Raw genomic sequence first — 15,161 nt, 5'->3', positions numbered from 1 at the left:
TTTTTCTTCCTTCTAACAGTTTCTTGGACGACCTGGACCGCCTTGGAGCTAAGGACTATCAGCCAACCGAACAAGATATCCTACGAACTCGTGTCAAGACCACTGGTATCGTTGAGGTCCACTTCTCCTTCAAGAACCTTAACTTTAAGTAAGTACTTTTGGTATAGTTTCTGTTTTTTCTATCGTAAAACGGGGGCAGTGGTGATATCAGTAATCTCTGTGTACTCATAAGATAAGAGTTTTTAAGCGAGGGCGTTGGTGTAACATATTGTACAGCAAAGTAAACAGGGCTGTCAGCATGGGTTGTTAGTGAAGTTTGGATAGAAAGCCCGCGGAGTTGTACGCCACTGATTGACACCGTTGCCGTTTTGAAATGATTCTTGCTAGTTTTGTGGCAAGCTGTTTATTTTTTTTTTATCACTGAGATTAAGAATTATTTGATTAGCGATGTCTGTATTTATGTATTTGTATTTTTTGTGTATGTTAAGTATACAGTACACAGTGTAGATCTGGATGTAAGTGCAGACATGGATTGCATGCACTTGTGCTCACTTCACACTTAAATTAGCTATTAAGAATGATCAAAATGAACTGATATGAGGGCATTAATATCCAATGGCTGTCATATGCTGTCATATTGTTAAATACTATGTGGGAACAAATCCTAGTTATTATTATGTCACCTATGATACCCAATAATTCACACTTGATTAAGGTTATCACTTTAAATCAGCAATAAAGAAAGATACATACGATTTCGTGCCGCTTGATACATGATATTATAGATTGTGGCCACCTGTTCACAGTATTACTGACTAGAACAAAACTAATTGATTTGTTGGTGTTACTTGAGGTCACACCATTTGTTATTTGGATGAATACAGTTCATTGCATTTTCCTACAAATATTAGATCAATTGTACCCTATGTGATACCAAATCACAATCAAATTATGTGCCCTTTAATTGCTTGGCACCAGATAGATATGGGTTCAAATAGAGAATGCTAATGAAATAGATCATAATTATAATCTTTTAATCTCTTTTTTAACTAAATCTGGTTAAGACTAGATATTCCTACATTTTTTGTTTTTTCATTTTAACATGGGGTGCTTACTTAATCATAAGTAGGTTTCACAAAACAGGTGTTGGTTACCATTTCATTCAAATCTCATCAGTTTCTTGTAGACTGCATAATGTTGATTGTCATACCATGAGTATTAATAGTGAGAGAAACCCAAGACTATGCTAGAATCTATATTTTCATATGATCATGACCAGCTGTTGTCACAGTTTTGTACACATTTCATTGTGCACAACCATTTTTGTGATTTTTACAGCTGTTTGCTATGAAACTTGAGCTATTAATCAGCAATTTTTTGTATCTTAGATATGGTGAATGATACACTAATTAAATGGGAAGAAAAATGTATGTGCATTTTACATAGGTAGATAGATAGATAAATTTGGTGATTGATTGATAGATATAGACATAGATAGATGAATTGATTGTTATATTATTGAGAGAGATATAGGTAGATATGATGATGCAGATACAGATACTCATAGTATTTTTTTTATATTTATGTAGAGTATGTGAGAATTTCATATTGTAACTTTATGTGAACAGTTGGTTTTCATTAAATGCTTATGGATTGATGTTTTCATTGATATATTATAACATCAGTGAAGGAAGAATTTTGAATGTATATAGATATGTGATTCTTTAGGAGTCCTCAGCTTTCAAATCTTTTTAAAAATGTATTGCTTGAAATATCCCACTGGCAAGCACTTTAAACAAGTAAAAGGGTAAATGAATAGAATTCAGCAAACACATAAATGAAAATTACCAATTCATGGATATAGTTGCAAAATTTATATCTGAATATGCTGAATATTTATTGATATGCATTGATGAATAAAACAATAGCTAGAGAGGGTATAGGTTCCTGTGTATATAAATTTCACACTACACTAATACCATGAGCCCTTCCATGCACTGTTATTGGATAGTGGATTGATGGCCGGTATTTTCTCTTTAATTTGGACATGTTGATTTAAATGCTTTTTTTTTCTCTCTTTTTCCTCTCTTTCTGTTCAACTCTCTTCTCTTTTCTCTTTCTCTGGCATTGTTCTCTTCTGTTTGATATTTGTTAGATATCCATAAGAGTGTGAAAAGTTTTTATTTTATTCAACGTATTACCACTGTTGAATGTATCGCTTATCCGTGGATTTGAACAGGGATTTAGACCTGCTATTGTGATATATTTATTGTTATTTTGTTTATGTTCTATTTTGCATCTCAGGATGGCTCTTATTTTCCAAAGAACCACTCGAATGAAATAAAATGCATTTGCAAGATAGGCATTCTAGAGTAACACCATAGAATGGTTAGCACATACAGACAAGCATTTTAATGTGATGTATATCTTCAGCATTAGAGATAAAATTTTGTTGAAGCAATGATATTCCAAAGACTTTGGACTTTAACTCAGTTGTGATCTGGAAAAGATAACAGGACTGTTTAGAAACAGGGCACTCTTTTATAAATAATGTAAAAAGAAGAAAGTTCTTAAATATGTCTTATTTGCAGGTTATTTGATGTCGGAGGACAGCGCTCTGAACGAAAGAAGTGGATTCACTGTTTTGAAGATGTGACAGCCATCATCTTCTGTGTGGCCATGTCAGAATACGATCAAGTGCTGCATGAAGACGAGACTACGGTGAGGCTCTCCTACTCTATCGAAGGGATATTAGTTGACCTTTTCTAAATAGGGTTCTCTCCCTGCCCACTTTCCTCCTCCCTTCTCTTTCCTCCTCCTTCACCCTCCTCCTCCTTCCTCCATCCTCCTCCTCCCTCATCATCATCATCATCATCATCATCATCATCATCTTCATAATCATCATCTTTTAGTGCCTTTCCCCTTGTCCCTCCTCCCCATTTTCTTCTCCCTATCTTTGTAACGCATCCCTCCCAGTGTCCCTCCTCTTTTTAACTTTTCCTACACCTCTCCCACTCTCTCCTTTCTATCTCTCTCCTTTTTTTTCCCTCTTTACCTTTTTACCACTACCTACTCAAGCCATCTTTCCATCCTGTATATCTGTGTTCCTCCAATTCTTGTATTCTGATTTGAAATTAATATAAGTGACTAATAAGCTCAACATTGATAATTATTCATGTCTTGATATGTAACGATTGCGTCAACTTGCTCAGATTTTCTGATTAGAGGAAAAGAAACTGGTGATTATATCAATTATATCAGTTTTTTTGAGACTTCAGATTTAGGTGTGTATATATGATTAACACATGACTGAACCTTTTCTCTGCTTCTTTCTAGAATCGCATGCAAGAATCTCTTAAGTTATTTGACTCGATCTGCAACAACAAATGGTTTGGAGATACCTCTATTATTCTTTTCCTAAACAAGAAAGATCTTTTTGAAGAAAAGATCAAGAAGAGTCCACTTACCATATGTTTCCAAGAATATTCAGGTAAGATTATCTCTGCTCTGTCTTTGATTATTTGATTATTTGATGTTCTAGGGATTTTACTATTGTAGGTTGGATATTAAGGACTATTTATGCATGTAGTTATACTTATGGTAACTTATGCTGAAGTAACAGATGGCATGTGAAGTTATCTGTGAGTGTTTTTTAGTTAGCATTATAGGGGGAATACTTGCAGTGTAGTGAAGGGTAAGTTAAGAAAGAAAGAATAGATAGAATGTTTGGTGTGGATATACTCTGATATCTTGTGTTTAAGGAAAAATTGGCGTGAAAAGAAATCTAGCAAGTTTTCTGTGTGTTTGATATTATTATGTTGGATATTTGCAATGTATTGAAAGGTAAGATTGGGAAAGAATTAATGGAATGTTAGTTTTGAGTTTACGTTGATAGCTTGTGCTGCAGAAATAAATGTTTAATCTTAGGATATTAGTTTTATGATGAAGATATTACTGGAAATGGGATGGAAATTATTAAATATAAATTAATCTTATGCTTGGCGCACGATTGCAAACTTGTGGAAAAGACTAGTGAAAGGTACATTTTGTGATCAAGAGAGCATTTAAACAAATATTTCACCCAACACAAACTTTATGAAAATTTGCAGGCTAAAAAGGGATAGTTGAACTGGCAGACACACTATAAGTATTAAGGTGATAGTAATGTGTAAAAGGTATAAAAGGAACTAGGACAATGAGAATTGGAAAATAATGTTTCAATCATTTAATTTGACAATTTAAACTGTTTTTTTTGTAAAACTAGACCAAATCAAGATGCATATTTCATTTAAAGAACTAGTGACCTGTAGATACAAGTAACATAAATCAAAATAACTGATGAGATGTTCTTCCCTTCCAGGTGCCCAAGAGTATGGAGAGGCAGCTGCTTACATCCAAGCCCAGTTTGAAGCAAAGAACAAATCAACGTCCAAAGAGATCTACTGTCACATGACTTGCGCAACAGATACCACTAACATTCAGTTTGTATTTGACGCAGTAACAGATGTGATCATAGCAAACAACCTACGTGGATGTGGCCTCTACTAAGTTGCACCGCCTCGTCTAGATTGTGTGTTCAGTGTAGAGAAAGATGGTACAGTCGTGGTCTAGCCTCCCCACTCCAGATAATAATCTTGCCTGTCTTGCAAGGAATTAGTCAGGAGAATTGGCTAGTTGTACCTTGTACACCATTATCTCCTCTCCCTTTGGAGAGTTCTAGGCCGAGAATGGCACTGTCCTGAAGTTTTATCATACGTGTTCATGGTGCGGTCATTGTCATACAGGAACGGATGCCATTAAAGTGATTTCTAGGTGCATAACTGACACAGACCGCTTTGGCCTTTGTAGCCACCCATTTCTAGATCATGGAAGAATTGCATGAGTGATTATGAATTGAGCTTGTTAAAGACTTTCCAGCCAACCCCACTTGTCTTGTATAGTACCAAGTTTAATTATCACTTCCTTACCAAATGAAGCCTTACAGTTCTCGTTATCTGGTACAAGTTCGATAAAAAAAAAGTAAATGTTGATGATTTGAATCAGAATGAAAAGCTTAAATTACTGGTTCATAGAGGTGGAACATTAATGATTTTGAATTATTTGGTGCTTACCATGCACTAATGAAGAAATGTACTCTAGCTTTTGATTGATACCTTGAAGCTTTTGATAACCAAAATAAGACATAGCAGTTACCTACCTTAGTGTCTGAGGGAAATGATATATTTTCCAAACCAGTTATATGTGCAGATGAGACGTGGATATCAATGAGGGCCCAAAACCTTAGTAATGTTCATAACAAAAATCCAGTAAATGGCCAAACATTGGTGGCTTGGAGCAGTGAGTGTCATTCTTTCTAGTCATGTCTTTAATCTTAGTCATTTGTCACAAAAGTAAGTGAGTGGAATACAACACTATATGTACGCTGGCAGAGTGTGGCGAGGTGATGTACAAATGTTGCCATTGCTGCTCTGTTGTTTTTCTTCTGATATCTCAATTCTAATGGGCCAGGTTTCTAAGATCACCAATATAAAAAGAGAATGGAAAAAAACAAAAAAAATGTTATCTTGAATCTGCTCAAACAACATAGCAGAAAAATTTAACATAGGATGAACTTTGGAACGGAGAACGTCATTATACGAAAGATTGAAGTTAATCCACACAGATCTCTCATCATGTAAGACTGTTGGTTTAATAGTGATTATCTTGCACCATTATTCATATCACCTGGTGATTGATACTCCAGCATCCACACTTAACCTTAGTAATGGTCAAATGTGTATTCTGTGAGGCATGCTTAGTTTGAATGTTGAAAGTTTACTTGACTGATCTGTTATTTTTAACTGCAAAGAACTTACAATATCTATTTGATGGTATGTACAACATTGCAGTAGTTGTTCATTCATGTTATTAGTAAGAAAAATTTACTGTAGCATATACGAACCAAGTTTGGTGGTTTGTTGTAGGTTTTGAGCTGGACTTCGTGAGATTCCTTCTGAAATCCCATCCTCAAAGAAATTCTAAAGCTCTCTAGCCATCCAATTGAACCAACTATCAAACTTGGCTTGGTTTGCATGTATAGGTTTTCACTCATGGAGAAAATTATTTAGTAGCAATTCAATATGAAGTATAAACAGCAATCACAGGTCTTCATTAGAGTGGACAAGCGCAAACCACTGGGTACAAAATGCGACAAAAGGGTTTGTCAGACATGTAAATTAAAAGAGACTTGCCTCTATGTACACTTGACATTATGAACAATCAGAGCATCCTTAGGATTTGTTCTTTAATCAACTTGAACATATATACCACTTTGATTTAGCTTAGGAAAAGTGGTATACAACATCCAAGTTGCTGACTTTGGCCCACGCTTGTATGCATTCCTCAGACTTTTTATCTCCTGTGCTGTGAAAAGATGTAACCATCAGTTCTAATATGAAGAATGTGTCTTCTTATTAATTAAAATTATATCTTAGATGATCAGGAATTGGGACCAGTTTTCTGAAGAATCCCTAACCTCTGAGGTTTATATTTTATTAAAAAACTGAAAAGCTCTAACAACCTTTATTAGCCAGATTCAACAACTTGTGTAACTGGCAAATATGTTGATCTGTAATTAGAATGCATGGTTCAGTAAGAATTAGGTTTCCTTGACTTGTGAAAAGGAAAACAAATTTTATTAGAGCTATGCCCACTAAAGGTACAGTGATCCATTAAGAAGTAGACATTGGAATGAACAAGGATCGAGAATGTATCATGCGATGCCACAATGGTATCTTAAGATTATCTGAGACTGGGGCCAACCTTCCTGGTGGTGTTAGATAAATAATTAATCTATTTGCTGAGCTTGCCCCACTGCCAAGAGAAGAAACTAAAGCATCTGCTTCACCAGGGGGCTTCTCCTCAGCCTGACGTACTCTCGTTACTGGCTCTGTTTCATTAAAAACTACACAAAGAATGAATGATTACCGCAATTACCATGATTATTTTTTTTGCTACTACATATTTTGACTTTACTTGGTGTACCAGATCTCTTGCATAAGCCACCCAAGGAGCAAATATCCAGTCATCTGCATGGTTCATACAGGTAGGGCTCGTTTACGGCCTAAATAGGAATATCTGCTTAATTGGAATATATAATGATTTTAAGCACAAAGCACATGCCCAAATACACCCTCTCTCTTGTATTCATTGCATTCTTATAGAGGCATTCACATAAGCAAAGGAAACACACACCCACACTCACACTCACACCCACACCCACACCCACAACCACACCCACACCCACACCCACAACCACACTCACACCCACACAGACAGTGAGAGAGGCATACATTTCACTTGCACTCACAGCCTATGAAAATTTGCCAAACTTAGAAAAAAAAATTATGATAATTGTAAAGTTCTTCAGTCTTTGATGTCTTACTGTTAGGCTTACAGAAACTGCCCACAAGCCGAGTGTTTCAAAAAAGATTCTGTATCAAAAAATATATAAAAAAAAATATATGAAAAATATAAAAAAAAGATTGTCAGTATGGTGTTACAATGTAATATCTCTGGGGGTTTAGAAAATTAATCAACACTTCACACTTCCTTGTAATATTTAAGTAGGTCATAAAAGTAACCTATTCTTACTGTTTTGAGATAGTAGTATCAGTATTTCAGAAAAAAAAAAGAAAAAAAAATGATTATGCACAAAGAGACCAATATTGAAATATCCCTCATAAATTACAAGCTGCAATGCAGGGAAGGTTCCGAAGATGTCTAGAGTAGACTGCATATCCTTGTGTAATGGTGTCCGATTATCATTGGTATTGTAATGTATATGGTATAAAGCCCCATCCTCTCATGTATGGTATAAAAATGACTGCTCACTTTTGTACAGTGTATTCGCTTCTCTAGCTGGTAATATTAATATTAATTATATTAATGACATATTTACAATTTAAGGAAGAGGAATAGATATCCATAATTGTCTCCTCTGAAGAAGTGTATGTTGGCGAGTAATTGTCAAATTGCCTCTGTCCTGTCGGTTGCGGCTGATAGGGAGAGGCATTTTTATTTATGACTGACCATTGCTGAATAAATGTAAATTTTATTTGGAGTGTAGAGTTTTTTTATGCCTTTGATTTTGAAACTGATCATCAACAACAGGTAAGGCAGCTCATTTTTTTTGTTTTGTTTTTTGTTTGTTTGTTTTTGCTTTTAGATATATTCATTTGCTTAATTTTTACTCAGTGATGTTTTGTTTAGATTTTTTAATATATATAACAGATAGCAAGTTGAAGGTTCAGAAGCTTATGTTTCTCTTCTCCAAAACCACCAGATCTTTTGATGACTGAGGACAAGGCTCAGAGATTTAGGTTCACGGTCTCCAAGACGTGACAGGCATCATCTTCTGTGGCCATGTCAGAATCCAGTCAAGGTTGGAACCGAAATGTCTGATGATTAAGGGCTACTCATACCACAGTAAGTTGCTGAAGTCATAGATGATGATCATGGTTTATTCTCATTTGTATACAATGACCTCCTTATTTTGTAGTTGTGAGATCAATAAGCTAGTTTTTCTGTACTGTTTATATAATAATTTTTAAGGTTCAAATGTGACTTTGACATATAATTTGCAAAATACTCATAAGATGCAAGAAACTAGATTATGCAGACATATAGCTGACATTAATATTGTAAAGTTTATGACTAAAAGGAGAGGAAGAACTAGAGTCAGATTTTACATTATTTTCAGTAGGTTTTATTATGCCTCACAAGAATGAAAACTCACTACCGTGTTGATACAATGGCAAAGAGACTTATATTACACTAAATAAGTCTATTTTGTGTATAGTGGGTTATTCATGTATTAATATTTGTATTCTATGATTATTTTTCATTGTGTGTGGCAGTATTCAGAACTTGAGATTTGGTTTTCTTTGGCCGGAGATGTTTTCCCTGTCATTGATTTTAAATACACAAGAACAACTGTGCTTGGCCATCATCCAACTTGATTTCATACTTTTATTTGTTCAGTGATATTTCCAAGATCTATAAAATGAACTAATAATTATAATTTTTCTTCTTGCAGAAATCTCAGATGGTATTTGATGCACTCTGCAACAGTAGACGATTTGGAGATAATGATTATTCGTGTCCTCAACGTGAAAGGCACATTGTACACCATCTGTTTCCTAAAGTGCACAGGTAAGCAAGCAGAAAATTGCACAAAGTGTGGTTTATAAATATGGAAAGTTGACTATAGCTTGGAACACAAATTTTAATACAAACTGACTTTAGAATCAGAGGAAGAACATCAAGATTTTTTAGATCACATATGGGTTTAAATTTTTGTTCAAGCATTGTTTCAGAACCATCATTTTCACTAATAAAATTGCTTCATTTAGGAAATAATCTGGGGATTTCCAATATCAAAATGCATTGTTAATGTTTCCTAACTTTTTTTGACAGGATTACTGGAGGAAAGTGAAGCTTTAACATCCATCAAGACTCAATTTTGAGACAGAGTATAACAACAGACAAGGAAATCTTTTGCCACAGAGATGTTGCTACTTGTATGTTTCAGTTTGCTATTGATCCTGTAGCAACTGTCATCATAGCAAACAACCTCCTATGATGTGGCTTATACTCATGTGTAATCTTCCAGCTTCTAGATATTGGTGGTTACTTATCCTCTATAATGGCATCCCAATCCCTACCATAAGGTGTTGCCCTGGGGCTAATATTTTGCGACTGTTTGCTACAAGATAAATGTTACTCGTTCATAATTTTATGATTATATGATATTACAGCTTATAGTGAGGTTGGCTGAGTATGTATGATTCTTCTATGATAAACCCACCAAAAATTCCCTGTCTACCTGAAGGAGACAGATAGGAAAGGGAGAAAGAGAATTAGTGGCAAGATGAGTGTGTGATAATAATTAATTGAAGTCTCTGTTCTGTGTTATACAGACTGAATGAATTACTGTATCTGTGTTAGTATAAACAAAATCTAGGAAACATTACTGGAAATATACAGTTTTTGTGTTTAAATTGTGCTATTTAGTGTATTGTCTTTGGAGTTAATTTTAAAGAATAGATGAAATTTCAGGACAGTTGATTTCTACACTAGGAATACATTAGCAAATCCAGAATATTGTTATAGTAAGGGGCTTTAAAGTCACAGAATATTTTGTGGGGAAACGAAGTTAAAACAAATTTAGATACCTACTCTAATACTGAGACTTAGGATTGAGTTACTGTTCTGATTAAGTTTAAGATATCTTAACAATCAAAATAGAAATATTTATGATAAGGAATATTTTCATCTAGGAATGGTATAACTAAAATGAATTATGTGATAACTTTTTCTGCAATAATAACATCATATATCAGAAACTTCCTCAAACTTAATGCTTTTTCATTAACTGAATACTTTGAACTAGAATATTATTAAAGCCTTTTTTTTCATATATCACCATATTCAGATAATAAGATACTTCTTATTTGGGAACATTTCATCAAAGTTTATGCCAATGTAAATGTCTCTTTAGGATTGCTGATACAGGTTTTGTACCATTGCCTTGTAAATGTAGTTGACGATTTATACGTTCTAGGCAGTGAATGTTGAAGGTTTTCCCAGATTGGAAATTCTTATAGTGTGGGAAAAAATTACTTCATGCCACCTTTACTCATATTTTTAGTGCAAAACCACTAGCTTCAGTAATTCTTTGCTGAGCAGACTGCAAAATGATTTCCAAAAGAATTTGTTTTCCCAGTGCAAATTTTCTTCCTCCAAATTGTTTTTCATGTATTGTAATGCACTGATTATACCAATAATTACACCTGTATCATGGGCATCAGTAAGATTTTTGCCATGCAGACTACTACTACTAGCCTTGATCTTCAGGTGTTGGTAATGTCATTTATTTTAAATACATCCTCAACAGGGACCAGTAGCTGTGTGTTGTAGGTTTGGAAGTCCATATTTTCATCTTTCATGTAAAATTGAATATTTCAAATATAGTCAAAGCAAACGAGATACACTGAAGAAGCAATATATACTTTGAAATATCTTCTCACGCCAACAGACGTCCATTTCTGTAGAATGACGTAGAAGGGCAGATCCATGGGATATTGTATCAAGAGTGCAATAAGGTTTTAGGCACCCAATTACAACCAAATTTTAGCACTTAGAGAAATCTTGGTTGTAATTCAATTTAGAAAAGTTGGTGATTATATTTCACCCTTTTTTCTACAGTTTTTGATTGTGGGAATTAGTATTTAACATTATGAGAGATGGAAACAAGCAGTGAAATGAATATTGCTTTACTTAGGTCACTATACTATATTCATTACTAGCATTAGCTTGAAAGTACAGATTATTTTTTTTATCTTGCCATCTAATACAGGGAATATGAATGAATTAAAAAAAAAACTCAGCATCTTTCAACATGGCAAAGCCTGTGAATAAGAAGTCTATATAGAATGAATATTATTGAATATTTATCAATACTTATATCCCTATTTCACAATATTTATAATTAACATTTCATTAGAAGTAACTATTAGTTAATATGAAATTAATATAAAAATGATGAAATAATTGTCATTATAATTTTTTTTTATTTTTATTCTACTTCTTTGTATGTATAATGTTTTGCCGACAGAATGTTGCCATTGGAAAGAGTTACTGTGCAATGGTAGAGCATGGCTGTCTGATAAAACTTTCCCCATTCTAGTGCAATCAGATGCATTATCTGATAAAAAAAGCTTATATAGTAAACTGTAATATTCTTTGTCAAAACTCATTGTCTGTATACCTAGCTAATAAGGCTCTTACTAATCCCAGGAAGTATAACCGGAGAATGAATGATTAACGAGATCGGAAAATCCCTTGTTAGAATTAAAACACGAGTGGTAGAGAAGGTTCCATCATCTTCGTGTAGTTACCAGCTTAATAACCATCATATATTTAAACCTAATGCCAAAAATGACCCATCCTCTCATCATAAAATAAGTTACATGCTCAGTTATGTACAGTGTTCTGCCTGGGTAGGTTGTAATGCACTAATGCTACTTAAGTTCCAGCACAGTTTTATTTAATAATGATACATAGTTTTATCATGGTATTAATAGCCTCTCTAGGATATAGTGTAGAAGCTCCTGAGGTGAATATTGTACCTTACTGACTCTGCATAGACGGCACTCAGTTTGTATCAGACTAGATAGGAATGAAGTGAATGTCATTTATTTCATTTGAAGCTTTTTACTATCCTTCAGGTCCTTTAGAAACATTTATACAGTCCCTAGATTATCAGCTGATAATAGAAATTGAAAAAACATGGTTACCAAATGATTAATCTATGAAGGAGCTGATAATAGAATTAGAAAAAACATGGCTACCAAATTATTAATCTATGAAGGAGCTGATAATAGAATTAGAAAAAAACATGGCTACCAAATGATTAATTTATGAAGGCCATTCTCCTTTACGATAGCAATATTCTGAACTGAAAGTATTAGCATGGAAGTGTTTACCAGAAAAGGAGACATGAAGAACATTGAAGACTTATAGGAAGAATAGTAATATCTACAGAGCATAAAGCTTGACCATTTAACCACAAATATACAAATACTACATATAACTGGTTACTTTTTTTCTTTTATTAGAGAGAATCCAGAAATAAAGTAGTGCAGTATACAACCAAAATATGATTATTGCAACTAAAAATTAGGTAATGTTGCAGTGAAAAAACTGGAATAAAAAAAATGAAAATGAGTATAGTAGTAGACAGGTATTTAATGCTGTAAGATAAAATCAGGGAATTTACATGCAACTGAGAGAAAGAAAGAAATACAAAATAGTAATGAATATTGCAATAGCAAATCATAAAAATGTACTGGCATAGAGAAGCAAGTAATAAAAGATCAGTTATTGCAATTGGAACTGGAAAATAATTTTTTAAATTGGTATTTGGTAATTATTCCAATAGAGATTCAGGTGATTGATGCTGCCAAAAAAATCAATAAATTAATATTGCAAAAGAGAATCTATTGATGAGTACTAAAATAGATATTGAGAAAAAAAACGTTATGCAATAACTTTATGCATTAGGGAATAGTCCATCTAATGAGTACAAAAAAAAAATCAATAAAGGAGTATTGCAATATAATCAGGTTAACCCACACAGGACGGGTGGTACAGCATGTGTACCGCGCATTCAAAAGCCCAGTTGCCGGGCGGCACAGTATTGTGCCGGCCATTCAATTGATTTAGGCCTAATAATTCGAACGCCCCGGCATTTGGACATTCAAGGCTAGAATTCCCCCGTCGGGAATGGGTTAATATTGTAATAAGGATAAGGAAATGAGCATTGTAAATAGAGAATCCGGGAATAAGCATTGTAAACAGAAAATCAGGGAATGAGCATCGAAACAGAGAACTAGGAAATGAACATAGTAATATAAGAATAAACAAATCATAATATATTACTAAAATTGCAACGGCTAAATGCCTGATGACGGGGCAACACACCAGTATGACGTTCCAGATGCAATATTGCATAGGCCTGGCATAGGGGGTTGCCACTTCTCGCCGGGCCCATCGAGATTGGGTTAAGATGGTCGTAAAAATCTTCCTGAGGCAAACATTGGTAAAGGTTAAGAACAGGGCACAATAAACCCTGTGGTTGAATGATGAATGGAGAGACTAACAATGGTTACCAAGAGAACTGTTTTTAGTTGTACGACCTTGGCACCTCTTAGTGATGGGAATGCACGTGCTTTTATATAGTCCTGCTTCTTCATCTTCTTCAAATTCTTTTTCTTTCTTCATCTTCTTCTTGTGTGTATACATTGATGGCTTCATTAAGGGCTTAGTTCCCAGGGAGTTTACTAGTATGGGCTACCTGACTTCACCTGTTTACCCCATGCCTTGAATTGTTGGAAAAAAATATTTTCATCTCTATTGCTATCATTATTATTGTTAAAGTTATGATAATAAGTCTAGATATTATAACAACAGTGTTAATAACATTAAAAATATCAATAAAAATTAGACCTTTTTCAGAAAATCAAAGAAAAGGGGTAACCAGGTAGGGTCAGGTCAGCCTACTAATCCACTCTTTAGTGACTATGTGCTTTAGAATCATCTATTTATAAATAAATAATAAATCTTTATTATAATTATAATAATGTAATTGACAATTAGCAGTGTGAGCTCTTGAGTTTCATCAAAATGCGTTCAGTAGTGATTCAAAATAGGTGCCTGTGTTCTGGGGAATATAAGGACAGGTATACTTACCCTTACCCTTTTGCAAAATAAAATGTGGATTGTTGTCATAACAGTGTCATTACCAAAGACTTGTGACTAAAAACGGTCAAATGACAAAATAACCATTGTTACACTTTACAAGGATATGTAATTGGCACTAAGCCAGTTCTGATACAAATTACTATTTTAATGCAAACATGAACATTGCATCTGTGAAGAAATGTGTAAATAATATCCAAGAACCTGTAATATTTTAGCTCATGTATTCAATTTATACTTAAAATATGAATTGGAAGATTGGAAGACCTAAATGGGACTGTTGAACTATAACTCTCACTCACTCAAGCATCATCAAAATGAAACAAAATGGTCTACATTGTGAAACATTACAGAAAAAAAAATTAATCGTTCTTGTACTCTGCTGGTACTCACAAAATAGGAAAATGTTTAAATGCAGACAGAAAAGGAATGAAAGGATTCCAATCACCTTTCTTAAAATTTGGTAGGAGTGGATATTGTTTAAAATAAAGGAAAAATGAAAAACCTAAACTGTTCCTTATTCTGGAGCCTTCCCTTAAATTCTTTTGATTTTGTTTTTCAGTCTGACTAGAACGTGTTTTGAATTAAATATATCAGAAAGCAACTTAAACATTGTGAATTCTTCTAAGTTCACAATTGATTAAATTTATGTATTTAATACTTTCATTTTTGTTTTATTCAGCATTATCTATTTATTTCTATTGCTTTATCTCACACAAAATATGAATTGATTTTACTATATCTCGTTTCCATTGTGAAACTGGGTTCTGTATACTTGCAACTGTTCAATACTAATCTCATAGTTTACCTGTTTGTGATGGGTGATGTGATATCACGTCATGGGAATATCTTGCCCTCGC

The 15,161-nt window shown here is 33.9% G+C and overlaps 1 protein-coding gene across 17 annotated transcripts in view; it reads left to right on the top strand.

Moving 5' to 3' along the window:
* Galphao (G protein alpha o subunit) overlaps window positions 1-8,101 on the top strand; it is a 154,875-nt gene extending 146,774 nt beyond the window's left edge. For all 17 annotated transcript variants that reach the window (XM_043017649.2, XM_086545456.1, XM_086545469.1 and 14 more), the window contains 4 exons: window positions 20-148; window positions 2,592-2,721; window positions 3,337-3,490; window positions 4,361-8,101. In XM_043017649.2, coding sequence (XP_042873583.1) covers window positions 20-148; window positions 2,592-2,721; window positions 3,337-3,490; window positions 4,361-4,548 — 601 coding nt within the window. In that variant the 3' untranslated portion in view covers window positions 4,549-8,101. The remainder of the gene's footprint in view (window positions 1-19; window positions 149-2,591; window positions 2,722-3,336; window positions 3,491-4,360) is intronic.
* Window positions 8,102-15,161: the final 7,060 nt, after the last annotated feature.

The sequence above is a fragment of the Penaeus japonicus genome, unplaced genomic scaffold (assembly GCF_977035675.1).
Source record: "Penaeus japonicus unplaced genomic scaffold, GWHDUDI00000001_assembly GWHDUDI00000016, whole genome shotgun sequence".
Lineage (NCBI taxonomy): Eukaryota > Metazoa > Arthropoda > Malacostraca > Decapoda > Penaeidae > Penaeus > Penaeus japonicus.
Note: the sequence above shows the minus strand (reverse complement) of the source record. Positions and strands in the feature narration are given on the sequence as shown.